The 24701-nt window shown below is 38.5% G+C and overlaps 2 protein-coding genes across 2 annotated transcripts; one reads left to right on the top strand and one right to left on the bottom strand.

The window, feature by feature from the left end:
• Positions 1 to 3717: 3717 nt before the first annotated feature.
• Positions 3718 to 5481, bottom strand: LOC110902205. Its single transcript, XM_022148917.1, has one exon. It carries the CDS (start codon positions 5479 to 5481, stop codon positions 3718 to 3720), a length of 1764 nt encoding a protein of 587 aa, XP_022004609.1.
• Positions 5482 to 10711: 5230 nt separating this feature from the next.
• Positions 10712 to 19953, top strand: LOC110900107. Its single transcript, XM_022147010.1, has 6 exons — positions 10712 to 10798; positions 10884 to 11047; positions 11131 to 11574; positions 19475 to 19531; positions 19750 to 19806; positions 19894 to 19953. Exons 3-6 carry the CDS (start codon positions 11309 to 11311, stop codon positions 19937 to 19939), a joined length of 426 nt encoding a protein of 141 aa, XP_022002702.1. The 5' UTR covers positions 10712 to 10798; positions 10884 to 11047; positions 11131 to 11308; the 3' UTR covers positions 19940 to 19953.
• The last annotated feature ends 4748 nt before the right edge of the window (positions 19954 to 24701 follow it).

Genomic DNA, 24701 nt, shown 5'->3' on the forward strand with positions numbered 1-24701 from the left:
GAGTTCGTCCTTTTCCCGAGCAACTGTTGGTGTTCCTAGGTATTAGTAAATTGTGGGACCGTGCTGGATAGTCACCCATCACACGACTCTCAAACCCAACCTGTGGTGGATCCCGGGTGACATCTGTAAATTTAAGGCATATAAGAAACCTAATCGAGACCCAGTTCTTATGAGGGATGGACAGGGTATGTTTTTGCACATTTGTTTTTCCTCTGTTATTTGTATTTTATGATCCCTTAGATGTGTTTGTTAATTTTTTGCAGTCATGTCTGCTTTGGAATTCATTAAGAGTGACGATACATCAGATGTTGCATTTGGGGATGTCCAGGCTATACCTGGTGAAAATGATGTGGTTAATGGTTTTGAACAGAGGTTCGAGGGTTCGGGTTATGTTGGTGTGCCTGATGTGAAGGGTTTTAAGAAGGCTGTTGTTCCCAAGGTTGTTCGTCGTTCGAATCGACGTTTGAATATTTCTGGTCCACCGTCTACTTCGGAACATGTGGACTTGAGTGATGACATTGGTGTTTCTGTGGATCATGGTCCGGATGATGGTGTTGACAAGGAGAAGGAATTGGTTGTTGCTGGGAAGAAGTCTGTTGGGAAAGGGGTTGTTGTGGCAGGTTCATCTGGTAAAAGTGTTAGCGGTTCTGAAGGTCTTGATGTTCATCAAGTTTATGTACCTGATTGGAGTGTGAAGTTGGGTGATAGTTTCAAAGATGCTGCTGTTTGTGAGGGTGTGCTGAGCCACATCGCTCCTCCCTTGGTCCATGGTACTATTGCCGAGATGGATGATGATATGATGCTGTCTCGTTTGATATTGAGTACCTGCAATCTTGTTGCCGTGCTTCCTCAAGGAGTTGCTAGTTTTCGTAAGAGGATGCATGAGTATGAGGAATTTTCGAAGAAGAAAGACAAGATGAAGGCTACTATGAGCACCTTGAAGAAAGAAAATGAAGGTTTGGTGAAGAAAGAGGAAACTTTAGCTAAGAGGGTTGAGGAGTTAACCCAAAAACATGAGGTAGGTTGGTGAGCTGAAAAAACAGGTGGAAGCCTTGGAGGCTTCAAGGGTTCAACTTACTGATGACAACAAATGGTTGATTGAACACGGGTTTCAAAAGGTTGTCACTTATCTCCTGCATTCGGCTGAATTTAACAGTGTTTTGGGTGGTGTGTATGGCAAGCTTTTGGAGCATAGGAGGCATCAGGGTTATGTTGCCGGTTACAAAGCTTGTCAGTCCGGTGATCCTCAAGACAAATCATCCCTTTACCGTCCCGAGGCTCTCAAGGTTTTTCAGGATTTGGTCCGAGGGATGGAACGCTTGACTTATCCTTATGTTGGTGAGGTCTCAAAGTTCTTTGGCAAGCCTATATCCGTTTTGCAGGATTTGAAGCCACGTGGACTTGATGAGGCTGTTTGCAAGGAAGTGCTTGGATCTTTGTCAAAGAAGCGTTCTTGCTCGGGAGACAGTGAGGAGACCCTTTCTTGTGCTGATGAAGGCTCGAAGGACCCAAGCCTTGAAGCCTCGGGGACAGCAGTTGAGGAAGGTAAGAAGAAGAAGAAAAAAGCTAAGAAAGCGAAGGGTGATGAAGCCGGTGCGTCAAAGTCTGTGGTAAGTGATGCAAAGTGACAACTTTTAAGGATTATTCGTAGCTTTCTTAGCATCTTGTTGGACAATGTTATGTAATGTTATTAAACACTTTAGGTTTTGAAGAAAACCCTTAAGGTTTCTGTTTTGTGGTTGTGGTTGGCCTTAGTGGCTTATTTGAACAATATCTATATGTACAAACCGTTAAGGTTTGTTTTAACTTGTTTTGGATATTTGGAAACCTTTAAGGTTTCTTATTTTATGCTATTATCTTTCTACTACTTGCCTTGTGTTGTGATTTTTTGGATGTATTTGTATACTTTGTAAGGCAGCTTCGTGGGATGTTTGTAGCTTGAAGCCTTCGAGGCTTCCTGTTGCTACTTTGTTTTTTGTGACTTGATGTTTTGGTTTGTATTTCTGAGTTTGGGTTGTGTGCAACCTTTTACTATGTTGTTGTGTTGCTCCTTGAATCATTCTTTATCTTTATGTTATTGTCTTTGTTGGGTTTGTGTTGTCTTTATGTTTTTATACCTTAAAGGGTTCAGTGCTGCACTCACTTAGCCTTGGTATTTTTAACAAGAAGACATAGCACCTATCCTATTTATTACTTTCCTTAGTTTGATTTTAGTTCGTAAGCATGTTTTTGATAAGTTTTCCAAGGCTTAAGGAACATTTGGTGTATGCTGTTCGGACCCGTCTATGAGACAACTTTGTTTTTGATTATTTCATAAGTCTCATGGAGTTGTATTGATTTAGGAACTCACCCCCTTATATAGGTTCATTCAACCCTTGAACCTATTGAGCGATATGGCCTGGGAGCTCATCCCCTTACATGGCCCTTGCCATGGAGTTCTTTGCTAGGTATATTTGGAAACCTTTAAGGTTTCTTATTTTATGCTATTATCTTTCTACTACTTGCCTTGTGTTGTGATTTTTTGGATGTATTTGTATACTTTGTAAGGCAGCTTCGTGGGATGTTTGTAGCTTGAAGCCTTCGAGGCTTCCTGTTGCTACTTTGTTTTTTGTGACTTGATGTTTTGGTTTGTATTTCTGAGTTTGGGTTGTGTGCAACCTTTTACTATGTTGTTGTGTTGCTCCTTGAATCATTCTTTATCTTTATGTTATTGTCTTTGTTGGGTTTGTGTTGTCTTTATGTTTTTTATACCTTAAAGGTTCAGTGCTGCAGTCACTTAGCCTTGGTATTTTTAACAAGAAGACATAGCACCTATCCTATTTATTACTTTCCTTAGTTTGATTTTAGTTCGTAACATCATTCATTCATTCAAGAGATATTGTTTTACAAAAAGTGATCATAGGACAACTCTTGAAATACAACTTGTGAAATACAAACCAATCTTTCTTGTTCAGACATGGAACCTTTTAAGGGTCTTTCCATTCCAATGTCTGGGAAGCTTTTTACCTTCTGTGTCGGCTAGTTTATAAGATCCGCCCTTATGTGCCTCAAGGATTGTATATGGCCCTTCCCATTTTGGGCTAAGCTTTCCTTGGTTCTCTTTTTTACTAGCCTCATTGTTTCTAAGCACCAGGTCTCCTGGCTTGAAGCGTTCATGCTTGACCCTTTTGTTGTAATAAGCTTCCATCGTTTGTTTGTACTTGGCTTCTTGAATTGCGGCTTGGTCTCGTGCTTCCTCGAGGAGTTGTAAGTTCAACATGGTCTCTTTGTTGTTTGCTTCGGGATCCATGCTGACCGTTCTTTGAGTTACAACTCCTATTTCAGCTGGAATCACGGCTTCAGATCCAAACACCAAGCTGTAAGGTGTTTTTTTGTGGCTTGTCTTTTCTGTTGCTCTTATAGCCCATAGAACGCTTGGTAACTCTTCCAGCCAATTGCTTTCATGCCTTCCAATCGGGTTTTGATTCCTTCAACTATGCTTCGATGCATCCTTTCAACTTAGCCGTTTGATTGTGGGTATGCAACTGAGCTGAAAACCTGAGCTATTCTGAATTCTTTACACCAAACGCTAAAAGGCTTCTCAGCGAATTGCTTTCCATTATCGGTGACCAGCACTCCCGGCAACCCATAGCGACAAATGATGTTTTCCCAAACGAAGTCAATGACCTGTTTGCCTGTGATTTTTGCAAGTGGTTTAACCTCAGGCCACGTGGTGAACTAATCTATGGCCACTAATAAGAACTTCACTCCACCTTTGGCTGGTGGGAATGGGTCGACAATGTCCATTCCCCACTTATAAAATGGCCAGGCTGAAGATATCGGGACAAGGTCATGCTTGGGGCTCTTTGGGACCGGTGCATGAATTTGATATGAATCACATTTTCTCAGTTGTTCAGCGGTGTCTCGGTGCATGGAAGGCCAAAAATACCCAAGGTTCATTAGTTTAGCAACCATCGTTCTTGCTCCAAAATGAGCTCCGCATATCCCTTCATGAACCTCTTTGACCAAGTACTGGCTTTGTGCGGGACCGACACATCTCAGCAAGGGTGCAAGGTAACCCTTTTTGTAGAGGATTTCACCTTGCAACACGTACTGTCTAGATTTGATTTTAACCCTTTCAGCCTCTGTTTGATCAGTAGGTAACTCACCGTTTTTAAGGATTTTTTTAATTGGAATCATCCAATTGGGGCCTTCTTCAGTGATTACGTCTTGAACTTCCAATTCTTCAATTGATGGAGTTTTCAACACCTCTACAAATACCTTTTTGGTGAGGTGGGCAAAGGTAAGAGAAGCGAGTTTACTCAAGGCATCAGCTTTCTTATTTTGAGACCTGGGAATTTGCTTGATGGTACATGTTTGGAATGTATTCATCAGCTCTTTAGATTTTTCTTTGTACCTCTTCATATTGGGCTCCTTTGCAACATAACTGTCATTCACTTGACTTGACACCATCAACGAGTCCGTGAAGACTTGAAGCTTTTGAACCTTCATTTCCTTGGCTAACCTCAAGCCGGCTATCAACACTTCGTATTCAGCTTCGTTGTTGGTGGTCTGAAATTCAAATCGAAGAGCATACGTGAATTTTAACCCTTTAGGGTTGATCAGAATGAGTCCAGCCCCTGACCCTTCAATGCTTGAAGCCCCATCGGTAAAAAGTTTCCAGGCTTCAAGGTCAGACGGTTCAGTGGTAGCTGTGTTAACTTCAGTGATGGTTTGCTTCGGGACTTCTACAATGAAATCAGCCAATACTTGGGTTTTGATGGCTTTTCTATGGACATAGGTGATTTTGTGTTCACTTAGTTCCACGGCCCATTTGGCTAATTGCGCCGAGTTTTCCGGTTTTTCAAGCACACTCTTAATGGGTTGGTCGATGACGACTTGTATAGGGTGTGCTTGGAAATACCTTCGACGCCTTCTAGCCATTTGGACTAGGGCTAGAGCAAGTTTTTCCAAAGGAGGATACTTGATCTCTGCCAGTTTTAGAGTTTTGCTGAAGAAATAAACGGGTACCTGAACTTTGTCTCGTTCGATGGTTAGAACTTCACTTATTGCTTCTTCAGCAACCGAAAGGTATACAGAGACCAGGTCTCCTGTTTCTGGGGCTGCATTGTCAGGGAGGGAAGCTAGGTGTTGCTTCATCTGGTTGAAGGCTTCCTCAGCTTCTTCAGTACATTTGAAATCTTTTTTGTCAGAGCATCCTTTAAGAGTTTTAAAGAAAGGCAAAGACTTCTCAGCCAACTTTGAGGTAAAACGCTTCAGGGCAGCAAGCTTCCCATTTAGGCTTTCCACATCCTTTTTGCTTCGTGATGGTTTGGTTTCGAGAACAGCTTTGACTTTGTTTGGATTGGCCTTTATACTTTGTTTTCCCACAATATGCCCTAGGAATTTACCTTCTTCAAACCCAAACGAACATTTCTCGGGGTTAAGTTTCATGTTGACCTTCCTTAGGTTCTTGAAGGTCTCTTGGATGTCATCAAGCATTTGGTATTCTGTTTTGCTTTGATTTCCAAATCGTCGACATATGCTTCCATATTTCTGCCAATTTGACTAGCAAAAGCCTTGTCGACTAGGCGTTGGTAGGTTGCACCCGCATTTTTTGAGGTCAAAAGGCATCTTTTGGTGGCAAAAGATACCTTTATCCGTGTGAAAAGCGGTCTTTTCTTCATCTTCTTCTTTCATAAGGATTTGATGGTAACCCTTGTAGGCATCAAGAAAACACTTGAAGGGTAACCAGTGAGAGAATCAACCTTAAGGTCAATTTCTGGTAACGGGTAACAATCTTTGGGGCAAGCCTTGTTCAAATCCTTGAAGTCGATGCACATTCTCCAAGAATTATCGGGCTTTCGAACCATGACTGGGTTTGCAACCCAGGACTGATACTTGACTTCCCGGAGAATTCCTGCTGATACAAGCTTTTCAACCTCTTGGCATGCTGCCAAGCTTCTTTCAGGTGCTAAACTTCGCTTCTTCTGGACAACAGGCTTGACATCGGGTGGTATCCTCAGCTCGTGTTCAGCAATGCTTCGAGGGATACCCGTCGTATCCTCCGAGTGTAACATCCGTCACCTTTTAAACCATAGAAATTTTTCGCAAATTTAATTTTTTTTTTATATAAACTAGTTAATTTAAAATGAGTCTTAGTTAACTAAGTTATAACTAGGTTAGTTCAGTTAGATAAACTTCGGGGGCTGTTATTGTAAACTTTGAAAGTATAATAATAGAATATATAAAAATAAATAAATAAAACAAGAACTAACCATTCCATCAAGTTTCCACATTTGGAAACAAACGGAACCCTTGTATATATTTTTTGGTTTGCGAATCCAAAAGAGAATTACCGCCAAGAAACAAGTCTCAACAGTTGGCATGTTTCCTTTTTGCCGCCAGTCAACCATAACGAAGAGCAGCCATAACCTTCCTTTTTCATTCGATTTCCTGATTTGTCGTGATTGAAACTAGATTACACGGTTTCCGTTTCTTACCACCAGTCATGAACATAGACTTGTTTATAACACATTTACAATATTCCATTCAATCATCAGCACTTTTTCCAAATTTACGAGACGTGTAGCATGCTATATAAACGATATGGATACACAACCTCAACGTCACAAATCATCTCGACACTCCCTCATTCCTCACACATCTCTTACATCACTGTCTCACTGTACGTCTACACGTTGCCGAAGTCGGAAGAACTAGCCAGAGATCCACTCGTGTCGATTTCGGGTTATAGTACACTTGCACGCCACCGGAGTTATGTATTCTGTCGGAGCATTTGGGACTCGCCGGAGTTCATCGGAGTTCACGTTGGAGGTTCGTGACTGAACCGCATAACGGAGATCACGATGGAACTTGTTCGCCATCGCTTCTGTATATTTCCTTATTCTTTTGTTCGTTAATCACATGTTATTTTCGCAAACATTTCTGACCATATACAATGTTTAACCCATTAAATCTATGTGTATATAAATATACAGTCGAATGGTTTTATAAAACGAAAGAAGATGATAACTGGTGTACAAATTTATCATTTAAAAACAATAGGCATATAACTAAATCATGGCATTTTGACTTTGAGCATAAGAATACTAAAATTCATGCAACTGTGCGTTTTCTTTTTTTTGTTAAAATAATGAAGATGATGAATATTAGTTTCTATTCTTTTCTAATCCTTTTGGGAATATAATTTAAGATTAGGATATATCAGGATATATTATTATTAAACCCCAAATTAATTAATTGATGGTTTGTTAATCTATATATAATCTAAAATTTAGTTACATGTTCTATTTTAAAATCAACATTTATGATGTTTTAAATGCAATACTTAAATTAATATTGATTAAAATAATATATTACAAAATCATAAGTCCGCCTCCATCCAACTTATTCCTTTTAATCCTTTTAATTAGGGTTCTCTCAACCTCTGAAGCTGTGGAATCGATCACACCATTTCAAGGAACTCCTTTGGATGTTCAGCCTACGGTGAACGGTTGGTGTCGGCTGCCAGAGATGGAGACTTCGGTGGTGTGGTGCGCTCGGGACTCGGGAGGCTAGAAGAGGGTTTGAAACGTAGGTAATGCTGTTCTTGCCAATTATTAGTGTTTTGTGTGTATTGGTTGAATTTGTTTGTTGATTGGTGATTAGGGTATGTTAGAAACAGATTTGTAAATTGGATTATTATTTGTTTGGAATCTGTACTATAAACTGATGATTTTAACTTGAAATAACAATAGTGGTAATTTTGAATTGGATCCTTGTGTTTTTAGTGAAGTGTATTGATTTGATTTTGGGATTCTTTTTGGTTTTATTTAGAAACATTTTTTGTTGCATAAAGACTTCACTTTTGTATGTGTTTATGTGTAATTGAATATGTATTTTGGTTGGTGATTAGGGTTTGTTAGAAACAGAGTTGTAAAGCGTATTATAATTTGTTTGAAATTGCAATAATTAGTTTAAATGCATGATGCATGCTCACATCCAAAACATCCCACAGTGATGACATGATAATTTGGTTTAATACTGAATTGAGTTAGATAGTAATTTACTAAAGCAGATGGTGTGATCTTGATGTTTCTTGAAATGGGTCCTTTTGCTTTTTTTTAAATAAAGTTTATTGATATGATTTTGTTTTTTTTTTTTTTTTTTTTTTTACAGAAAGTTTGGTTGGATAAAGGCACAGGAAAAGCTTGTGTTTTGATATCTTCCAATGGATTAGCGATAACTGGGATTGACGATCGTAGATACTGGAGTTGGATTTCTACAGAGGAATCCAGGTGAAAGTCTACATCTATATTCTAAACATCTTTACACATGTAAATTCACTATAATTCTCCGATCTGCACATGTGTACGAAGTTTGTTATGAGGAAGAGAGAGCAAAATAAAAGTAGAGAAATTAGTTAATTAGGTAAGGAAATCATTTAATCTTTTTATAAATATACCAACTTTTATTTCACTTTAAAAGAAATGAATGGTTTAGATTTGTTCTAGCAATTCTGCTTTCAACCCCGCCTTTTGGTTTAAAAAGTGTCGATCAGGGGCAAAAAGGCGTGCCCCTGTGTAGTTTTGGGTCAAAGTTTGGTCAAAGCTATGGTGCGTTGAAGGTTAATATGTAAAAGTTACTTAATCGATGAAGAAGTTATGAACTGTTTACTTGATAAATAGGTATGTATATGTAAAATAGATGAGAGATATGCTACTAATATATAAGGCTTATTTAGTAGTTTTTTATGCAGATTCCATTCAGTTGCTTATCTCCAACAAATTTGGTGGTTTGAAGTCGATGGTGAGGTCGAGTTTCCTTTTCCTTGTGGGACCTACACCCTCTACTTCCGCCTACAACTTGGGCGGTCAGGCAGGCGGTTTGGGCGGCGTGTCTACAACTCCGACCATGTCCATGGTTGGGATATAAAACCTGTGAAATTTCAGCTTTCAACTTCAGATGGGTATGGCTCTAAACATTTTCTATGTAACGGACACGATTGGAAACCCGGTATTACTTAGACATTATTGCTTGATAATGGAGCTGATGTTAGTTCAGAAGCCGAAAAGCAACGAGTGATCATGTGTTTAAAAGCCGCGGTTGAAAGAAGGGCACCCGAGGGTGTGCGTCTCGAGCTATTCAAACCCAACAAACCCGGGCTGTTGGCCCAAGTGACACGAACGTTTAGAGAAAACGCGATGAACGTAACACAGGCCGAGATATCTACAACAATGGGTATGGCTCTAAACATTTTCTATGTAACGGACGCGATTGGAAACCTGGTATTACTTGCACATTATTGCTTGATAATGGAGCTGATGTTAATTCTAGGAATTATTATGGTTATGCTGTTTTTTTTTTGGTGTTTTGTGGTTTTAGATTGTTGCATTGCTGCTTGATAATGGAGCTGATGTTAATTCTAGGAATTATTGTGGCCAGGTAATCATTCTTCGGTTTCGAAATCGACATGGACATCTAATATTAGCTCCGAAGATATGCTGACCGAAATTCTGTCGTATTTCATGCAACCATCAATACCGGAGAAGACGGAGCGTATCTGGTACTTACTCAGCCTTCATAGTTCATATTATCATACATTTTTAAAAAAAATATGAAATGGTTTTTGTTTATTTTGCTAAAATTGGTTTGTTTGTTTTTTTCATTTTTTCAGGAATTTTATATCAGACATATAGATGGAAGCCCGATTAGTTCAGAAGCCGAAAAGCAACGAGTGATCATGTGTTTAAAAGCCGCGGTTGAAAGAAGGGCACCCGAGGGTGTGCGTCTCGAGCTATTCAAACCCGACAAACCCCGGCTGTTGGCCCAAGTGACACGAACGTTTAGAGAAAACGCGATGAATGTAACACAGGCCGAGATATCTACAACAATGGGTATGGCTCTAAACATTTTCTATGTAACAGACGCGATTGGAAACCCGGTATTACTTGGACATTATTGCTTGATAATGGAGCTGATGTTAATTCTAGGAATTATTGTGGTTATGCTGTTTTTTTTTTGGCGTTTTGTGGTTTTAGATTGTTGCATTGCTGCTTGATAATGGAGCTGATGTTAATTCTAGGAATTATTGTGGTCAGGTAATCATTCTTCGGTTTCGAAATCGACATGGACATCCAATATTAGCTCTGAAGATATGCTGACCGAAGTTCTGTCGTATTTCACGCAACCATCAATACCGGAGAAGACGGAGCGTATCTGGTACTTATTCAGCCTTCATAGTTCATATTATCATACATTTAAAAAAAATATGAAATGGTTTTTGTTTATTTTGCTAAAATTGGTTTTTTTTTCATTTTTTCAGGAATTACCAAACGATTTTCAAATAATATTTTAACCAATTAACTCATCCATTTTATTTAATAATATAGATTTATATATATATATATAGACTTCTCATATTCAGATTCCATAACATCAAAATATATGTTATCATCATTTATTATTATTATTATTATTATTATTATTATTATTATTATTTGTTATCATTAATGCAATTAGATGTGTGAGCAACTTTACACCTGATGACTTCTCATATTCAGATCCTATAACATTTTTGCATTTAAACTTTCATTAAAATGAAAACTGTCACAGGTCATCCCAAGAACCTACTTATCGTGTCTATATAAATACACAGCCACATTCAAGCATCCTCTCTTTCATTATGCAACCTGTGACTGAATATCGGAAGACACCTGCCAACATGAATAACACCACTGTTGTTGCTAACTGTTCAGAAAGTTTGGCGACTCTTGAAGAAATATTACACCATGGTCGAGAAAATAAGAAACACACGGTATCAACACTTTCTATAATTTCGATTGTTTCCCCCGGCATTATTATTATCCATACATTAAATATGTTTCTTCTAATCCATGCAGAATGCTGAGTTCAATTGTCGTGTGGTGATTAAAGGCGTACGTAATAGCGAAGAGTGGTTCAGACTTATGTGTGGAGGAGGAAAATGCATGAAAGGTGTATTGCGTGATCACGGGGAGCTGTGGTGTGTTGGCTGTGAAAACCCAGTTATGTTTCCCCGAGCAAGGTCCGGTTTTGGTATTCTATAGTTATGTGCGTTGGCAAACGCCTTTATACACTTTCACATCTGAAAAAAAAAACTTTCAACAGGTTCCATCTTGAACTTTATGTGCTCGATTCCACGGCAAATGCAGTCATCGTGTGCTTCGATGACACTGCACAGATTCTAACAAGCACCATTGCTTAGTCTATACTCAATGTGGAATCGGGTCTCTCGCATATCTACACCGTTTATTCCGAAAGCATCCAGGATAGCTTCACTCCAGTCATGATACATAACTCTAACGGTAGCATCTCAGCGCTCCCAAACTGCTTACACTCACTTGTGGGCACCACCCGAACCATCCAAGTTGACACATCCACATACTACCATCATGGGGCCTTTGAGAGCTTCAACTGCAAGCGTGTGCTCCCAGACGAAACCAATTGTCAATCCGTTGGATCTACCACTCCTACTCCCATGACTAGGAAGGGTAAAGGGGTGATGACAATACCAACACCGGTTAAGCTCAAAGAAACAATCAGAAAGTACATGTGTTGGTGCATATTTGTGACAACAGCTTAGATTTGGTCTTTGGATATCTTGTAATTAGTTAAACGATAAACGGTTAGCGGGTTTAGCTTTGTAATAGTTAGTTGTAATGTTTGGGCTAACTAAACCCAAAGGATTGGGTGATGGGGGGCGAATTGGGCCTGTCCAATTCGCAGCCCAAGAGTGTAAACCTAGCCCACTTGTAAACCTTGTGTTATATAAACAAGGTTAGACATTAGGGTTTAGGTTAATCAGCCAAAAACAGTGTTTGTGAGAGAGTATTTTCGTGAGAGCATAAGCTTGGACGAAATTAGGGTTGGTTAGGGATCTTGATTGATTGTAATCAGCTTTGATAGATAATCAATAAAGATCCAGTTTGAAAGTGAATTGCTGTTTCAGTTTCTACACGTTTTCTGCTAATTCTGATCAAGAGGATTCCGCACTCTTGATTGGAAAGACGATTCTGTGAAGATCCATATACATCAAGGGGACCTACAATTGGTATCAGAGGAATTGCTGTGAAGGCTTTGGCCCAGTTTGCTAAGTTGCTGAGAAGTTGCTGTGAAGATAATTCATGGGTTGAAGCTATGCAAGAGGAATTGGCCCAGTTTGCTAAGTTGAAGGTTTGGGAGTTGGTTGATCTTCCTAAAGGTGAAAGAGAGATTGGCACTAAATGGGTATTTAGGTGCAAGAAAGATGAAAGAGGTATAGTCATGCGAAACAACGCTCGATTGGTGGTCAAAGGTTTCAATCAGCAAGAAGGGATAGATTACAATGACGTGAACTGAGACTCGGAACCTCAAGAAACAGTACTCGAATCCTTGGTTGCGACTCAGAAGGTTTCGAGTTGCTTGTTTCCCGATCAACATTTTCATTGACTGTTTAAACGAAGAAGACAAACCAGCAATTGACTTTTAGTATTTTAATTATATCATTCAAATCATTATATAATCATTACTCAATCATTAGATATTTATAATAACATTAATAATTTTATAGTACTACTTTTATTTAATAATAATAATAATAATAATAATAATAAATTTTACTAAATTAAAAAAAATAAATAAAAAGGTTTTAAAATAAATATAAAAAAAATTGTTTGGTTTGTTGAAAAAGTTTAACAGGATTTGAGGTGCGGTTCGGAAGCTGGTTCGTGTGTGTTGCAAAGGGTTTGAGTCAGCAAAAGTTTTTCTATACGATTTATCAGTTCGCTTACGGTAAAAGCTCGACAAGGACCAGTAGAGAAGTTAGATTTGGATCTTGACACAGGTTACCAAAGTCCATTTAAACTTTACGCTGCGTGATGGCCAAAATGGATAAGGTCAGTGAGAATGTTAAAAATTGGCCAAAGCTGAGAAACACCAAAGAATATTTTGTCTGGAAAGAGGAGTTTGAGGGATTTGTGAAGAGTGAAGATATCAGAATGTGGTATTGTATGATAGATGGATATGTTGCTCCTACGCGTCGTGTTGAAGGAAGAGTTAAAGTTATTTCTTATGACAAGATGGATGAATCTGAGAAACTTATGGTTGATGCTGAGAAGAAAGCTTTAGCAGCACTAAAGATGTCCTTGCCTGAGAGCGTTAAATATACTCTTAAGAAGTATGGGACTTCCAGTGAGCTGTGGGAAGCTTTGGAAAAACGTTATCAGATTCCTTCAAGATTGAATACATGTGATCAAGCTTGTGTAGCTGAGCTTGCAGCTGTGAAGATAGGAGAAGTAGCTGCTGAGGTAGAGGAAAAGAAGAAAGATGATAAGGAAACTGTTGAGAAGAAGGATGCGGAAGTTTCAAAGGGCTTGACTGATGTGAATGGACTTACAGTAGAGGTGAAGGCATCTTCAGAATCTGTAAGTCATACATGTCATAATTGCACTGAACTACAAGGTAAGGTTAACAGACTATCGGAGCAAAACAAAATCTTGTTAGCTGAATTAGAAAAGTTAAAAGAGTCAAATGTTCTTTTGATTACACGAGAGTCAAATTGTTTAAACAAACTCAAATCAAATGAACAGGAAATTAGCAGTTTAACAAGCAAAATCAATGAACAGTGACAGATCATTGATTTGGCTCGTGAAACTACGAAAGAAAAGACTAACGAGCTTTCAGAAAAGTGCACAGAATTGGTTGATGCACAAGCCAAAATTGTAGAACTTCAGGGTAAGTTAGACAAATTTGGAAATTCTTCGTTAGTCAGGACTCATATTCAAAAAGGTTTAAAAAGGAGTAATGATAAAACAGGGGTGGGGTATACTAAAGCTTCATCTTCTGAAAATCAAGACTACTCATTTTTACCAACTGAAGATGAGCTAGCTGATTTTGTAACCACTACACAAGTAGTAGTGGATCCGATAGCTGTGGACTTGCCAAATAGTCCAGTCTTTTTGAAAGAATCTGTTGGGTCTAACAGTACACCTCATAAAGTGAATGAGGATACTGAAGACAAAAAGGTTAAAACATTTAAAAAGGGATCAAATAAAAAGAAAAGTTATAAGAAGAGATCCTGTTTTAAATGTCACAACAAAGGGCATGTGGCGAGTTGTTGTCCTTTGAAGAAAGGTAAACAAAAGGTTGATGAGATTAAGGATGGGAATCAGGTTGGGTCAAGCAACAGTGTAAAAACTAGTTGTCAAACAAAGAAACCTGAATCTCAATCAAAACCCTCAACTTCGAAACGATTTGATAGATCAAGAAGTAATTCTCCACAATTTAGTCATTATAATGGTAAATCAAATCGGTTTCAAAGTCAAAACAAAAATTTTGGATATCAAAATCGATACCAAACTGCTGGTAATCGAAATTTTCAACAAAGAAACGAACATAGGGGTTTTAGTAACTCGAATGTTCAACAACATCCAAAATTTTTTCAAAATTCATGGTACAATAATGGGAGAAGAAGGCATCAAGATAATAATTTTCAAAGGTCAGAAAATCCGAGAGTTTGTTGGAACTCTCGCAATCAAAGACCTAGTGGGAATTATCGATCTTATTCAACAACGGGAAAAACATCCAAGACACCAGTAAGGTGTGATGGATATTGGATAGAAGCATCTTATGTGGATTTACATGGTCAACCCAACACCGGTCAGGTTTGGGTTGTTAAGTCTAACTGAGTTGTTGAGTGAATGCAGGATGACCAAGAAGGACTGTTGATTTGTTCGACAGTGGTTATTCCTGTAAAGCATCTGAGGTGAATAGTAGGTTAACATGGGTAACAAACTATTTACTTTTATGATTATTTTGATTATTCTGGACTTTAAACGTGAAAAACTTTTGTCAGATTTAAAGTGGGAGTCTGTTTGTGTTTAAATTTGTGTTTTTGAAACTTACTCCATGAAAACAAAAATTTAGGGGGAGAAATCACCCTAAGCCAAAAGGAGTTTAGATAGTGCGTGTGTTTAGGGGGAGTAAGTTATAAAATTTTAAAAATCCAAAAACATTGAAAAAATTGTAGGTCCCCTTGATGTATATGGATCTTCACAGAATCGTCTTTCCAATCAAGAGTGCGGAATCCTCTTGATCAGAATTAGCAGAAAACGTGTAGAAACTGAAACAGCAATTCACTTTCAAACTGGATCTTTATTGATTATCTATCAAAGCTGATTACAATCAATCAAGATCCCTAACCAACCCTAATTTCGTCCAAGCTTATGCTCTCACGAAAATACTCTCTCACAAACACTGTTTTTGGCTGATTAACCTAAACCCTAATGTCTAACCTTGTTTATATAACACAAGGTTTACAAGTGGGCTAGGTTTACACTCTTGGGCTGCGAATTGGACAGGCCCAATTCGCCCCCCATCACCCAATCCTTTGGGTTTAGTTAGCCCAAACATTACAACTAACTATTACAAAGCTAAACCCGCTAACCGTTTATCGTTTAACTAATTACAAGATATCCAAAGACCAAATCTAAGCTGTTGTCACAAATATGCACCAACAAACTCCCCCTTGACAATAGCTTCATAAAAACTTTGTCTTGAGTCAAAACTTTGTCTTCGGTCTTCTTGCAATCTTCAAGTAGTCTTGCACTGTCTTTGGTCTTTGGATAGCTTCAGCTTCAATAGCTTCTGTCAGCAACAGACTCCCCCTAAGCTGATGCATCCAATCACCAAATCTTCAACACGTTAGCGTTTGAGTAAACTCCAGTTCAGCATTTGCACAACAATCTTCAAACTCTTCAATCTTGTCTGCAATATAGAAAGGAGGTTCTACCATGCATCCAATCAAACTCTCATCTTCATACTTCACAGCAACTTCTCAGCAACAACCCGCTTCAATCTGTATAATATAAAACAAACATCTCGAGAAACCATAAGAATTTTTCAACAAAGTTAAATAAATTATTATTTTTCAAGAGACAGTTAAACTGTATCACAGAGTAAGCACTTTCCAAATTTATCACCAACACGCAAAACTTTTTGTTCAACACACAAGAACCTGCCTGATTGAAAAATTTTGAACTCACTTTCTAACACCGTCTCCCCCTATCAGTAACAATTCCTCCAAGAATAACAGTTTTCCGTACATTAAGAATTTTAACAGAAAAAGACATTATTTTTGGATTTTTATAATTTTCTGAAAGCAAGTAAATAACGAAAACAATAAACACTCTATTTTTGTGAGAATCACTGGTAAGAAGATCATATTAGCACAATCAAACTGTTTCACACAATTAGATTATTCTTTATTTAATGTTTTAGTGAAAGGCAGTTCAAGACGATTACCAGTATGTTTGTCCACTTAAACAAAATGCATGAACATTTCAAGTACCATTACCATATGATACGTTAAGGTAATTTTATTTTCTGAAATACGAGCGTGTCCCACAACAGGATATACCCCCGCGATCAAGGTATGCACAAAGATTCATCGTAGTAGGTGAGTATACTGATGTCATACTTTAAGATATTCTTACTGTGTCTAGGTCTGCATTTAAACTGTTTTATCATGTTTTGATTGCTTAACAATGAACACCCAAATAAATACCAATCAAATCCTGGAAATATAAACAGCACACTCTATCATGCAAGTATCTTCCCTACCACATATTTCACAAGTCCAATCCAGATTTCTGAAATCTTAACTGGGAATAGGTTGAGAAGAGAACAGAAAAGATCTTTAGTAGAGATGGTATAATATACAGATCAAATGACATTTTCTCAGTTTGATATAGGTTTCTTGGGTTTCTTTTGGGCACTTGAGGGCCTCTTTCGGGTGTATTGATCTATAGCGCGACAATGTACAGCTAGGTCAGCATGTTTCTGGATGCAGCAGAAGCTGTCGTTGCCTAGCACCTCCAGGTCAGCATATATCTGGATGCAGCAGAGGAGGTACACGACTTTTTTCAGAGAAGATTTCAGAATCAGATCAAAATTGTGTGTATCGGGAAATATACAGACATTCAAATAGAAATGAGCTAATTCCAAGTGACTATCTTTCCTGGGGTCATGTACAATTTTAGTTCTAACAGACAAACACCCAGGATATCTTAAAAGAGCTAAAATTGCCAAAACCCTGAAACTGAAAAAAAAAGCTCTCAAAGAGAGTCATTCAATAAGTGCAAAATGCACAATTCGTACCAAAAATGGTATCTGTCTTAGCCCTCGATAAGATATTTTGGTCTCTCTGCTGTACGGAAGTACTGACCTGTTCACCAATTATCTATCGTTGAAAATTAAAACGGGTGAATTCAGTATACTCACCTACTACGATGAATCTTTGTGCATACCTTGATCGCGGGGGTACATCCTGAAGTGGGACACGCTTGTATTTCAGTATAATAAAATTACCTTAACGTATCATACGGTAATGGTACTTGAAATGTTCATGCATTTTGTTTAAGTGGACAGACATACTTGTAATCGTCTTGGACTGCTTTTCACGGAAAATTAAATAAAGAATTATCTAATGGTGTGAAACAGTTTGATTGTGCTGATATGATCTTCTTACCGGTGATTCTCACAAAAAGAAGTATTGTAAATATTTTTGGGTTTAGTTTAGATTGTGTTGAAAAATATCAAAAATACCAAAAAGATTTCCTTTTAAAAGATCTCCCATTTTGAACTGACAGGTAGTTGTTTTTGCAATCTAAGATAAAATATTGGTTTATCTTTAAATGTGAAAAAGACTAATGGTTTTTCGAGATACTTGCTTGTGTTTCTAAACAGATTGATGCAGTTATCAAAATGAAGTGCAGAATACAAGTAAAGTGCAGATTGAGAGTGAAGTGAAGAATGTGTGAAGATGCATGGTAGGATCCTTGTACTACATTGCAGAAAGAGAGAGATTTGGAAGAGTTGGAGTTTACTTGCTTAACCAAAGATTGCTAGTTCGCTGATCTACAATGAATGAAAGTTTTGGAGATTGGAAGCATCAGCTAAGGGGGAGTCTGCTGATGTCAGAAACTGTGTAGCTGACGCTATCCAAAGACCAAAAGACTGCAAGATGTTTGAAGACAAAGTTACACTATGAAGCTATTGTCAAGGGGGAGTTTGTTAGTGCATGTTCCGTGACAACAACTTAATAGTTTGATTATTTAGTCTTTGGATATTTTGTAATGGGTCTAGCATATTGGTTAGTAAGTTAATTATTGTAATGGGCTAGGAGAATGGCCAAGCCCAGACCAAAGCCCAGTATGCAAACATGGCTGTCCTATATAAACAACATTATGCATTAGGGTTTAGGTTAGCCAGTTAATAGTCAGTTGAGAGACTTTGAGAAATCTACAGATAGTGGCTGAGAGATTTCTTGTGAAGGTCTTTAATTGATTGTAAACCTTGTGTTGGATAATCAATAGAAGACCGGATTGAAAGTGATTGTTCCGTGTTCGTCATCTTGATTTTCTTGTTTCTGTTTGTTCGATTGATCAAGGGGATTCCGCACCCTTGATTGATTATCAATCTCGTTAAGATACACACGGGATAGGGACCTACAACATGTAAGTTTCTATATATACTTTTGACTTACCAAATTCCATGAACCACATAACTACATATCCATTTGTGTTGTGTTTAAGTAAATGTTCAAAATTGAATATTATATGATACAAACATCATGTTTATTCTTTATGACTAACTATAAAACTGATACTCATTAAATGGAAAAAATATGAAAAAATAGATATAAATAATATAAACTAATAAATAATAATAAACAAGAGCTAACATATGTTTTCAATATATTACTTTTAATCTGATGACAGTTTTGATCCATACAGGTAAAAATGAAAAAGATAACCCATAAAGTTTTATAACTAGCATTGTAATAATATATTGTTCCAACATTATAAAATAATATTTTTATTGTAAAATTGAAAAAAAAAGACAAACCCGGGCTCTCACGAAACCGCAGAGTGCAACGGTGGAAAATTGACCAGTATATAGACCATTTTCGTCCGAATGACCAACATTAATTTGGACTGAAGCATGATCTTTTGAAGTGATCAGCCTATTGGTGGCCGAACTGCAAAATAGAAACGATCGACACCATTGGTTTTGATATGTGCTTTTTCGATTTGAGAACGCATACGAACCCATCGCTTTAGTGTTGAAATGCATTGTAATGGAACTTACCCGCGGCAAGTCGGCAGGTTACCTTTCTTTATGTCGATTATGATGAAATTTGTAGTGAATTTGTTTATGCTTCTTTGTTCGTTTGGATATTTAAGTTAAATCATTAGTTTATGCTTTTTTTCCCCTATTTATACATGCCAAATAGCTAAATGGAATGAACTGAACTTCAACGAGCTTGAACTGCAGTTCATAAATGGGAATTTACTTGAACGGAGTTAAAGTCTATCAACTTTTTAGTACAAAATAATGGAATATGAACTACTAATATATACATCATCCAGGTTAAAGTTCTGCCTAACATTTCCTTTCTTTCTTTCTTTCACAGCCCTACTTATGAAGGTTCTGATTCAGATGGTTCTGTGGGTAGCGCTCCAGGTGAAAGGTATGTATTTAGCCTATAAGCATATACGTTTTACACATCATATCCATTTGTGTTGTGTTTAAGTAAATGTTCAAAATTGAATATTTGTCGTTATTTCACTACTTGAACGAAGTTACATACTATCAAATTTTTAGTAAAAAATAATGGCATATGAGCTACTAATATATACATCATCCAAGTTAAAGTTCTGCCTAACATTTCCTTTTTTTATTTCCCAGCCCTACTTATGAAGGTTCTTATTCAGATGGTTCTGTGGGTAGCGCTCCAGGTGAAAGGTATATATTTTGCCTATAAGCATATAGATATTTGATTTGACTAGCTCATACCCGTTGCTTATGTTTACTTCCTTAAACCTGTTGTAGACAAGAAACTACTAAGGGGAACGTCGACTACATGGCCATGCATTAGCGGCAGAAGATTTCATGAATTATTGAATAAAACCGGAAGCTTTATGAACTCCTTTAAGTTTTTTTCCTGTAATGTATGTTTTTAGACTTGGCATACATGTTTGTTCTTAAACAGATTCCGCAAACAAAGTTTCCTGTGCTATGTACGCCTTAAATTTTGTGTGGCCGGCTTATGGTACAAGCTCTTATCACGTTTTGTATGGCTTCTCTTACATTGTCTTTTGGCTAATTATCTTTTATCCATACATAAACATTTTCCCCAAACGCACAACAAAATGAAGGACACTAACTGTTGGTCATGCCGTGCATCGCACGGGCCTGCCCTCTAGTATAAATTAAGATTTAGATTTATTTAACCCATATCATTAATAATTTATTTTTAAATCTCTATATAAAAATAATACAAGAATAAGATTTATATCAAATAAGTAATAAAGTTAGTTAATGAAAGTTTAAACACTAATTGATAAGGTTTTACTAATCTATAAATAGTAACAATTTATTATAATCTTTTTTTATATCATTAAAGGTTTAGATAAATTACCAAGAAGTTAATCTATTTAATTTATAAATAATAATGAGATCGTGTTATGATTATTTAAGGTAAACGTTTCTTGTTCGTTATCTTGGAATTCTAAATCTTTACTCGTGCATTATTACAAGAAATCGCTACGCAACCAATGTGAGTATACATGACCCATTTTCCATTTTCCATTTTAACACTTTTGGGTGCAATATGTATTCTATATCAATCACATTATTCACTTCAAACAGCTTTATGCACACTCTATCCAAATTTCACGTGATACATTTGATTCATGTTATGCTATTGCAAACTCTCATGACTATGTGTTCATTAACTTTGCAAGCCTCCCCTAACAATGGTAGCGCTATAGGTTGAGAAACGCCCCTCCCGTTATTCTCGCGGGTATTGTTAGGTTAATCTATGTTAAAACCTCCCGTTATACTTTTAGGATTGGCACTTTAATTGCGTTAAACTTTGGTTTGGACACATAGAGTAACATCGTTTCGAGTATATACTGTTAATGTGTAATTATGTTATTCACGTTGGATATGAGCAACTTCAAACATTTTATTATGCTATGTATCAAACTTGTATACTCGCCAACATATTTTGTTGATTTTATTTTAATACATATTGCAGGTAGATTAGTACAAGACTCAAGAAACAAGCTAGGATGGCTTTAGATACCCATTTTAGCAATCAAACAATGTTTGAATTTATGTTCACTATTTGAAACAATGTATTATTCTTTAGTTTTAATAAAATGATTTAATTCATATTGTCACATTTAGTGTTATGTTATTTTGAGCAATTTGTTCGTCTCATCCCAATGTTTCCGCCATCGGTTGGGGTGTGACACCGGGCACCAAGCAAAGACATCGCTATAATGTACTAGCAGCTTTTCTAGATATGAGAGAGTTTCTTGTGAAAGGCTTGGATTAACCCTTATCCTTTGCTCAGGGTACTTGGGGTTTATGATCAGCCCTTGCTTGTCTTCTTCACTTTTGGAACTTTCCCCTTTAACCACGTAAGCCTTTTGAGTAGGTTGAAGGGTTACAATCCCTCTCTCGGTAGGAAACTTGACTGTGCCATGACCAACAGAAACAACCATGTAGAATGCACACTGCCCCGACCTTCCTATGATGACATCATAGTTTGAAGGTATATTGATGACTACAAAAGTGAGAGGTTGGACTCTTTCCATCTTGCCTTCACTGAAACGGACATCAAGGGTTAGTTGCCCTAAAGGCTTGAGGGGTATGTCGGCAATACCTTTTATGGAGGTTCCGAAGGGTTGAAACATCGAACGTTCCTCATTGCTTAAACGGTTGAAGAACTTCTCAAACATAATTTCAGTGGCTGCACCAGTGTCTATGTATGCTCTACTTGTCTTTAGTGTACCCACAGTTCTTTCAACCACAAGGGGGTTTGAGAGTGGGTCCTTTTCTATTGGGGGAAGCAGACACACTGAAGCTCCCAAGCTTCCAACCGCTGTCGTTTGTGGGGAACCTTTCCATCAAAATCCACCATGTTAACTTTCTTGTCTTTTCCTTCGGTCATCTTGTCCCTTACCCCCTTCACTAAGTGGGCAAGCTCCCCGGACTTGACGGCCTCTCCAATCCTCTTTTTGAGTTGGAAGCAATCATTAGTATGGTAGCCCTTCTCTTCATGAAATTCACAAAATTGGGTGGAATTTTCATTCCTTTTGCTTTTAGGGAGAGGTCTAGGAGGTCGGAAGCTTTGTTTCACTTCCTCTGTAGCAAGAATCTCTTGAGGGGTCTTGGTGAGGGGTGTGAAGTTCATGGCCTTCTCCCTATTTGGAGGGTTCCGGCCTTCAGACCTTCGCTGCTCTGAACCCCTTTGGCATCTATCATAGGAATGAAAGTTTCCCTTTTTTCTAGCTGTACTGTTGCCTTGCCAGCTAGATCCCCTTTTTCTTTGCTCTTTTATGTCTACAGCCTCCTCTCCTCTGATGTGGGCTTCGGCCCTTTCGAGAGCTTCTTCTAAGCTCTTTGGAAGGGACTTGTTAAAATCCCTGGTAAGGTACTTGGAGGTAATTGCATTCATGAAACCGGCTACTCTCATCTTTTCATCCGCCCCCACATACGTTAAACCTTCCTTTTTATACCTTTCTATGAACTCTCGAAGGCTCTCGTCATCCCTTTGTTTTATCTAGAAAATTACTGTAGCATCTTTAACGTACCGCCTTTGCTAAGAGAAGTTGGCCAGGAACCCTTTGCTAAGGTCATCGAAGCTTCGAACGCTTCTGGTAGGTAAATCATTGAACCAGATTCTGGCTGACCCGACAAGGGTTTGCATGAACATAAGACAGCATTCAGCATTTGACCATTTCTCAATCGTAGCAGCACCAGTAAAGATCTAAAGATGATCGTCTAGGTCTTTAGTCCCATCATATGTTTTGATGTGGGACGACATTTTGATCTTTGTTTCAAAATCATAATCAGCAATTTGCTGGGAGAAGCATGACAAATTGCTTGGTTTATATGGCTTGGCCAAATCCTCTTCCACTCTTGCACCTGTGTTGTTGTTATTGTTGATCCCTTGGGTGGCCAGCACTTGGTTAATAAAGTGTTGGCATGGGAAGCTTGCCATCATCTAAGGCATGAGGTTGAAGCCTTGAAGGCTTCCAGGTGCAACTGGGCAGTTTACTCCCAAAGGAGTGCTCATAACGGCACTCTGTGCCAAGGGAAGCACAGACAACGCTGTTCCCATGTGGTAGTTGCTGAGGGTGGAAGGCTTGCTACTGGAGATTGTAGGAGCTGGTCCAAAGTCAGCTCGTGTCCCAAGGGAGCACCGGTTGCAACTGGTTGGGAAGAAAAGAGGGGAAAAGACGTCGGATCTGACCTCGTGTACAAATATGGGTTAGGATTTGGAGGAGGATTGCTGGGACCAGCCTCATTCCTAGACACAACTGGTTGTGAGCTTGCAAAAGGAAGAGTGGGAGGTCCAGGAGATAGTGATGGTTCTGGCTCGTCATAATCCAGACGGATCCTCACTCCCTTGTCTCGTTCCCTACTCACGTATTGGTTAAGAAGAGATCTTAACTCGAGAAAGTTATTGGCAACCCCTTCGAGAGTAAGGTCAACACGTGAGGGGGTGTTAGAAGCACCAACGTTGGGAGATGGTACTCCGGAACGAGATGGCATCGGCATTTGGAAAGTGAGAAACTCGGGGTATGTTGCTCCAGTTGGAGTGCTTCCTGGTGTTGAAATGGAGGTTGGTATAGCCACAAGAGTTTGGCTAGTGTTTGGGGTAGAGGTACGTGGGATTTGGTTTACCACTCCCGGAGACTCACCTTCCGACATGCTGACTTTTGAGCAGAAATGGAGCTACACTACTAGGTCTTTTGAAGAAAATTAGTGGCGTGGCCCCACGGTGGGCGCCAACTTGTTGATGCAACAAATACTAGACGGATGGTAGTAGCTAGGCTGGTTAGGCAAAAGGGTTGGAGGGTTCCGGTTTGCCTAACGCAGGTAGTGGGGTCCCCCCACGTTTGCAAGACGTGGAGAGAGGTTCACTAGTTAGATTTTGTTGTTTGCTCAAGATCCTCAACTGAAGTGTGTTTAGCTTCGGATGTGAGAGCAAAGGAAATATGTGTGTTGAATGTGAAGAATGGAGACTTGCATGGAACAAGTACTCGAGAAGAGAGACCAGAGATCCCAATGGAATTAGAGCTGATCGGAATGTCCTTTAGCACTAAATGAAGTGTCATTATATAGGTAAGGACATTGCTCAAAGAGGAAACCATGGACTAGTGAAACATGCTTGCAGTGGGGGACTTGACCTTTTGGGGGTTGAACGCTTTAGACATGCGGATAAAAGGTTGTCTTCTATGCACATGCTCTTTTTTACGGCTGTAAGAGAGCTGACCAAGTAATCAGTGAAGTGATGGTTTACTGTTTGCATCCTTTTTACTCTTCACCTGAGTTCGCGGGTTGTGAACCCTTTAATCCTTTAACCTTCTAAGCGTTTGTGTGCCTAAGTCATTTTATTTGTTCTTCAGCTACCCCCGTCATCAACACCCAACTTCAAATCATCAATATAACATGTGTAGCAAAGACTACAATTTCACACCCAACCTTCGTCGTGTAAAACAAGTTATAACGAGGATGTGATAGTCTAGGCATGCAAGATGCCAGTTGGGAGGGGGCGAGGCGCCAACGTGTAAGCCCCCTATGGTAGTTTGCCATTGGGCAACACCGCCACCACCTCCTAG

This window comes from Helianthus annuus, chromosome 13 (genome assembly GCF_002127325.2).
Source record: "Helianthus annuus cultivar XRQ/B chromosome 13, HanXRQr2.0-SUNRISE, whole genome shotgun sequence".
Taxonomy (NCBI): Eukaryota; Viridiplantae; Streptophyta; class Magnoliopsida; order Asterales; family Asteraceae; genus Helianthus; species Helianthus annuus.

Bases quoted from the DNA above. Each gene is read 5' to 3' on its own strand.
- LOC110902205 (XM_022148917.1), bottom strand. From the start codon at position 5,481: ATGCTTGATGACATCCAAGAGACCTTCAAGAACCTAAGGAAGGTCAAC.
- LOC110900107 (XM_022147010.1), top strand. From the start codon at position 11,309: ATGATACATAACTCTAACGGTAGCATCTCAGCGCTCCCAAACTGCTTA. The intron at 11,575-19,474 runs GTGTTGGTGCAT...TTTCTTTCACAG, and splicing joins GAAACAATCAGAAAGTACAT to CCCTACTTATGAAGGTTCTG. The intron at 19,807-19,893 runs GTATATATTTTG...AACCTGTTGTAG, and splicing joins GGTAGCGCTCCAGGTGAAAG to ACAAGAAACTACTAAGGGGA.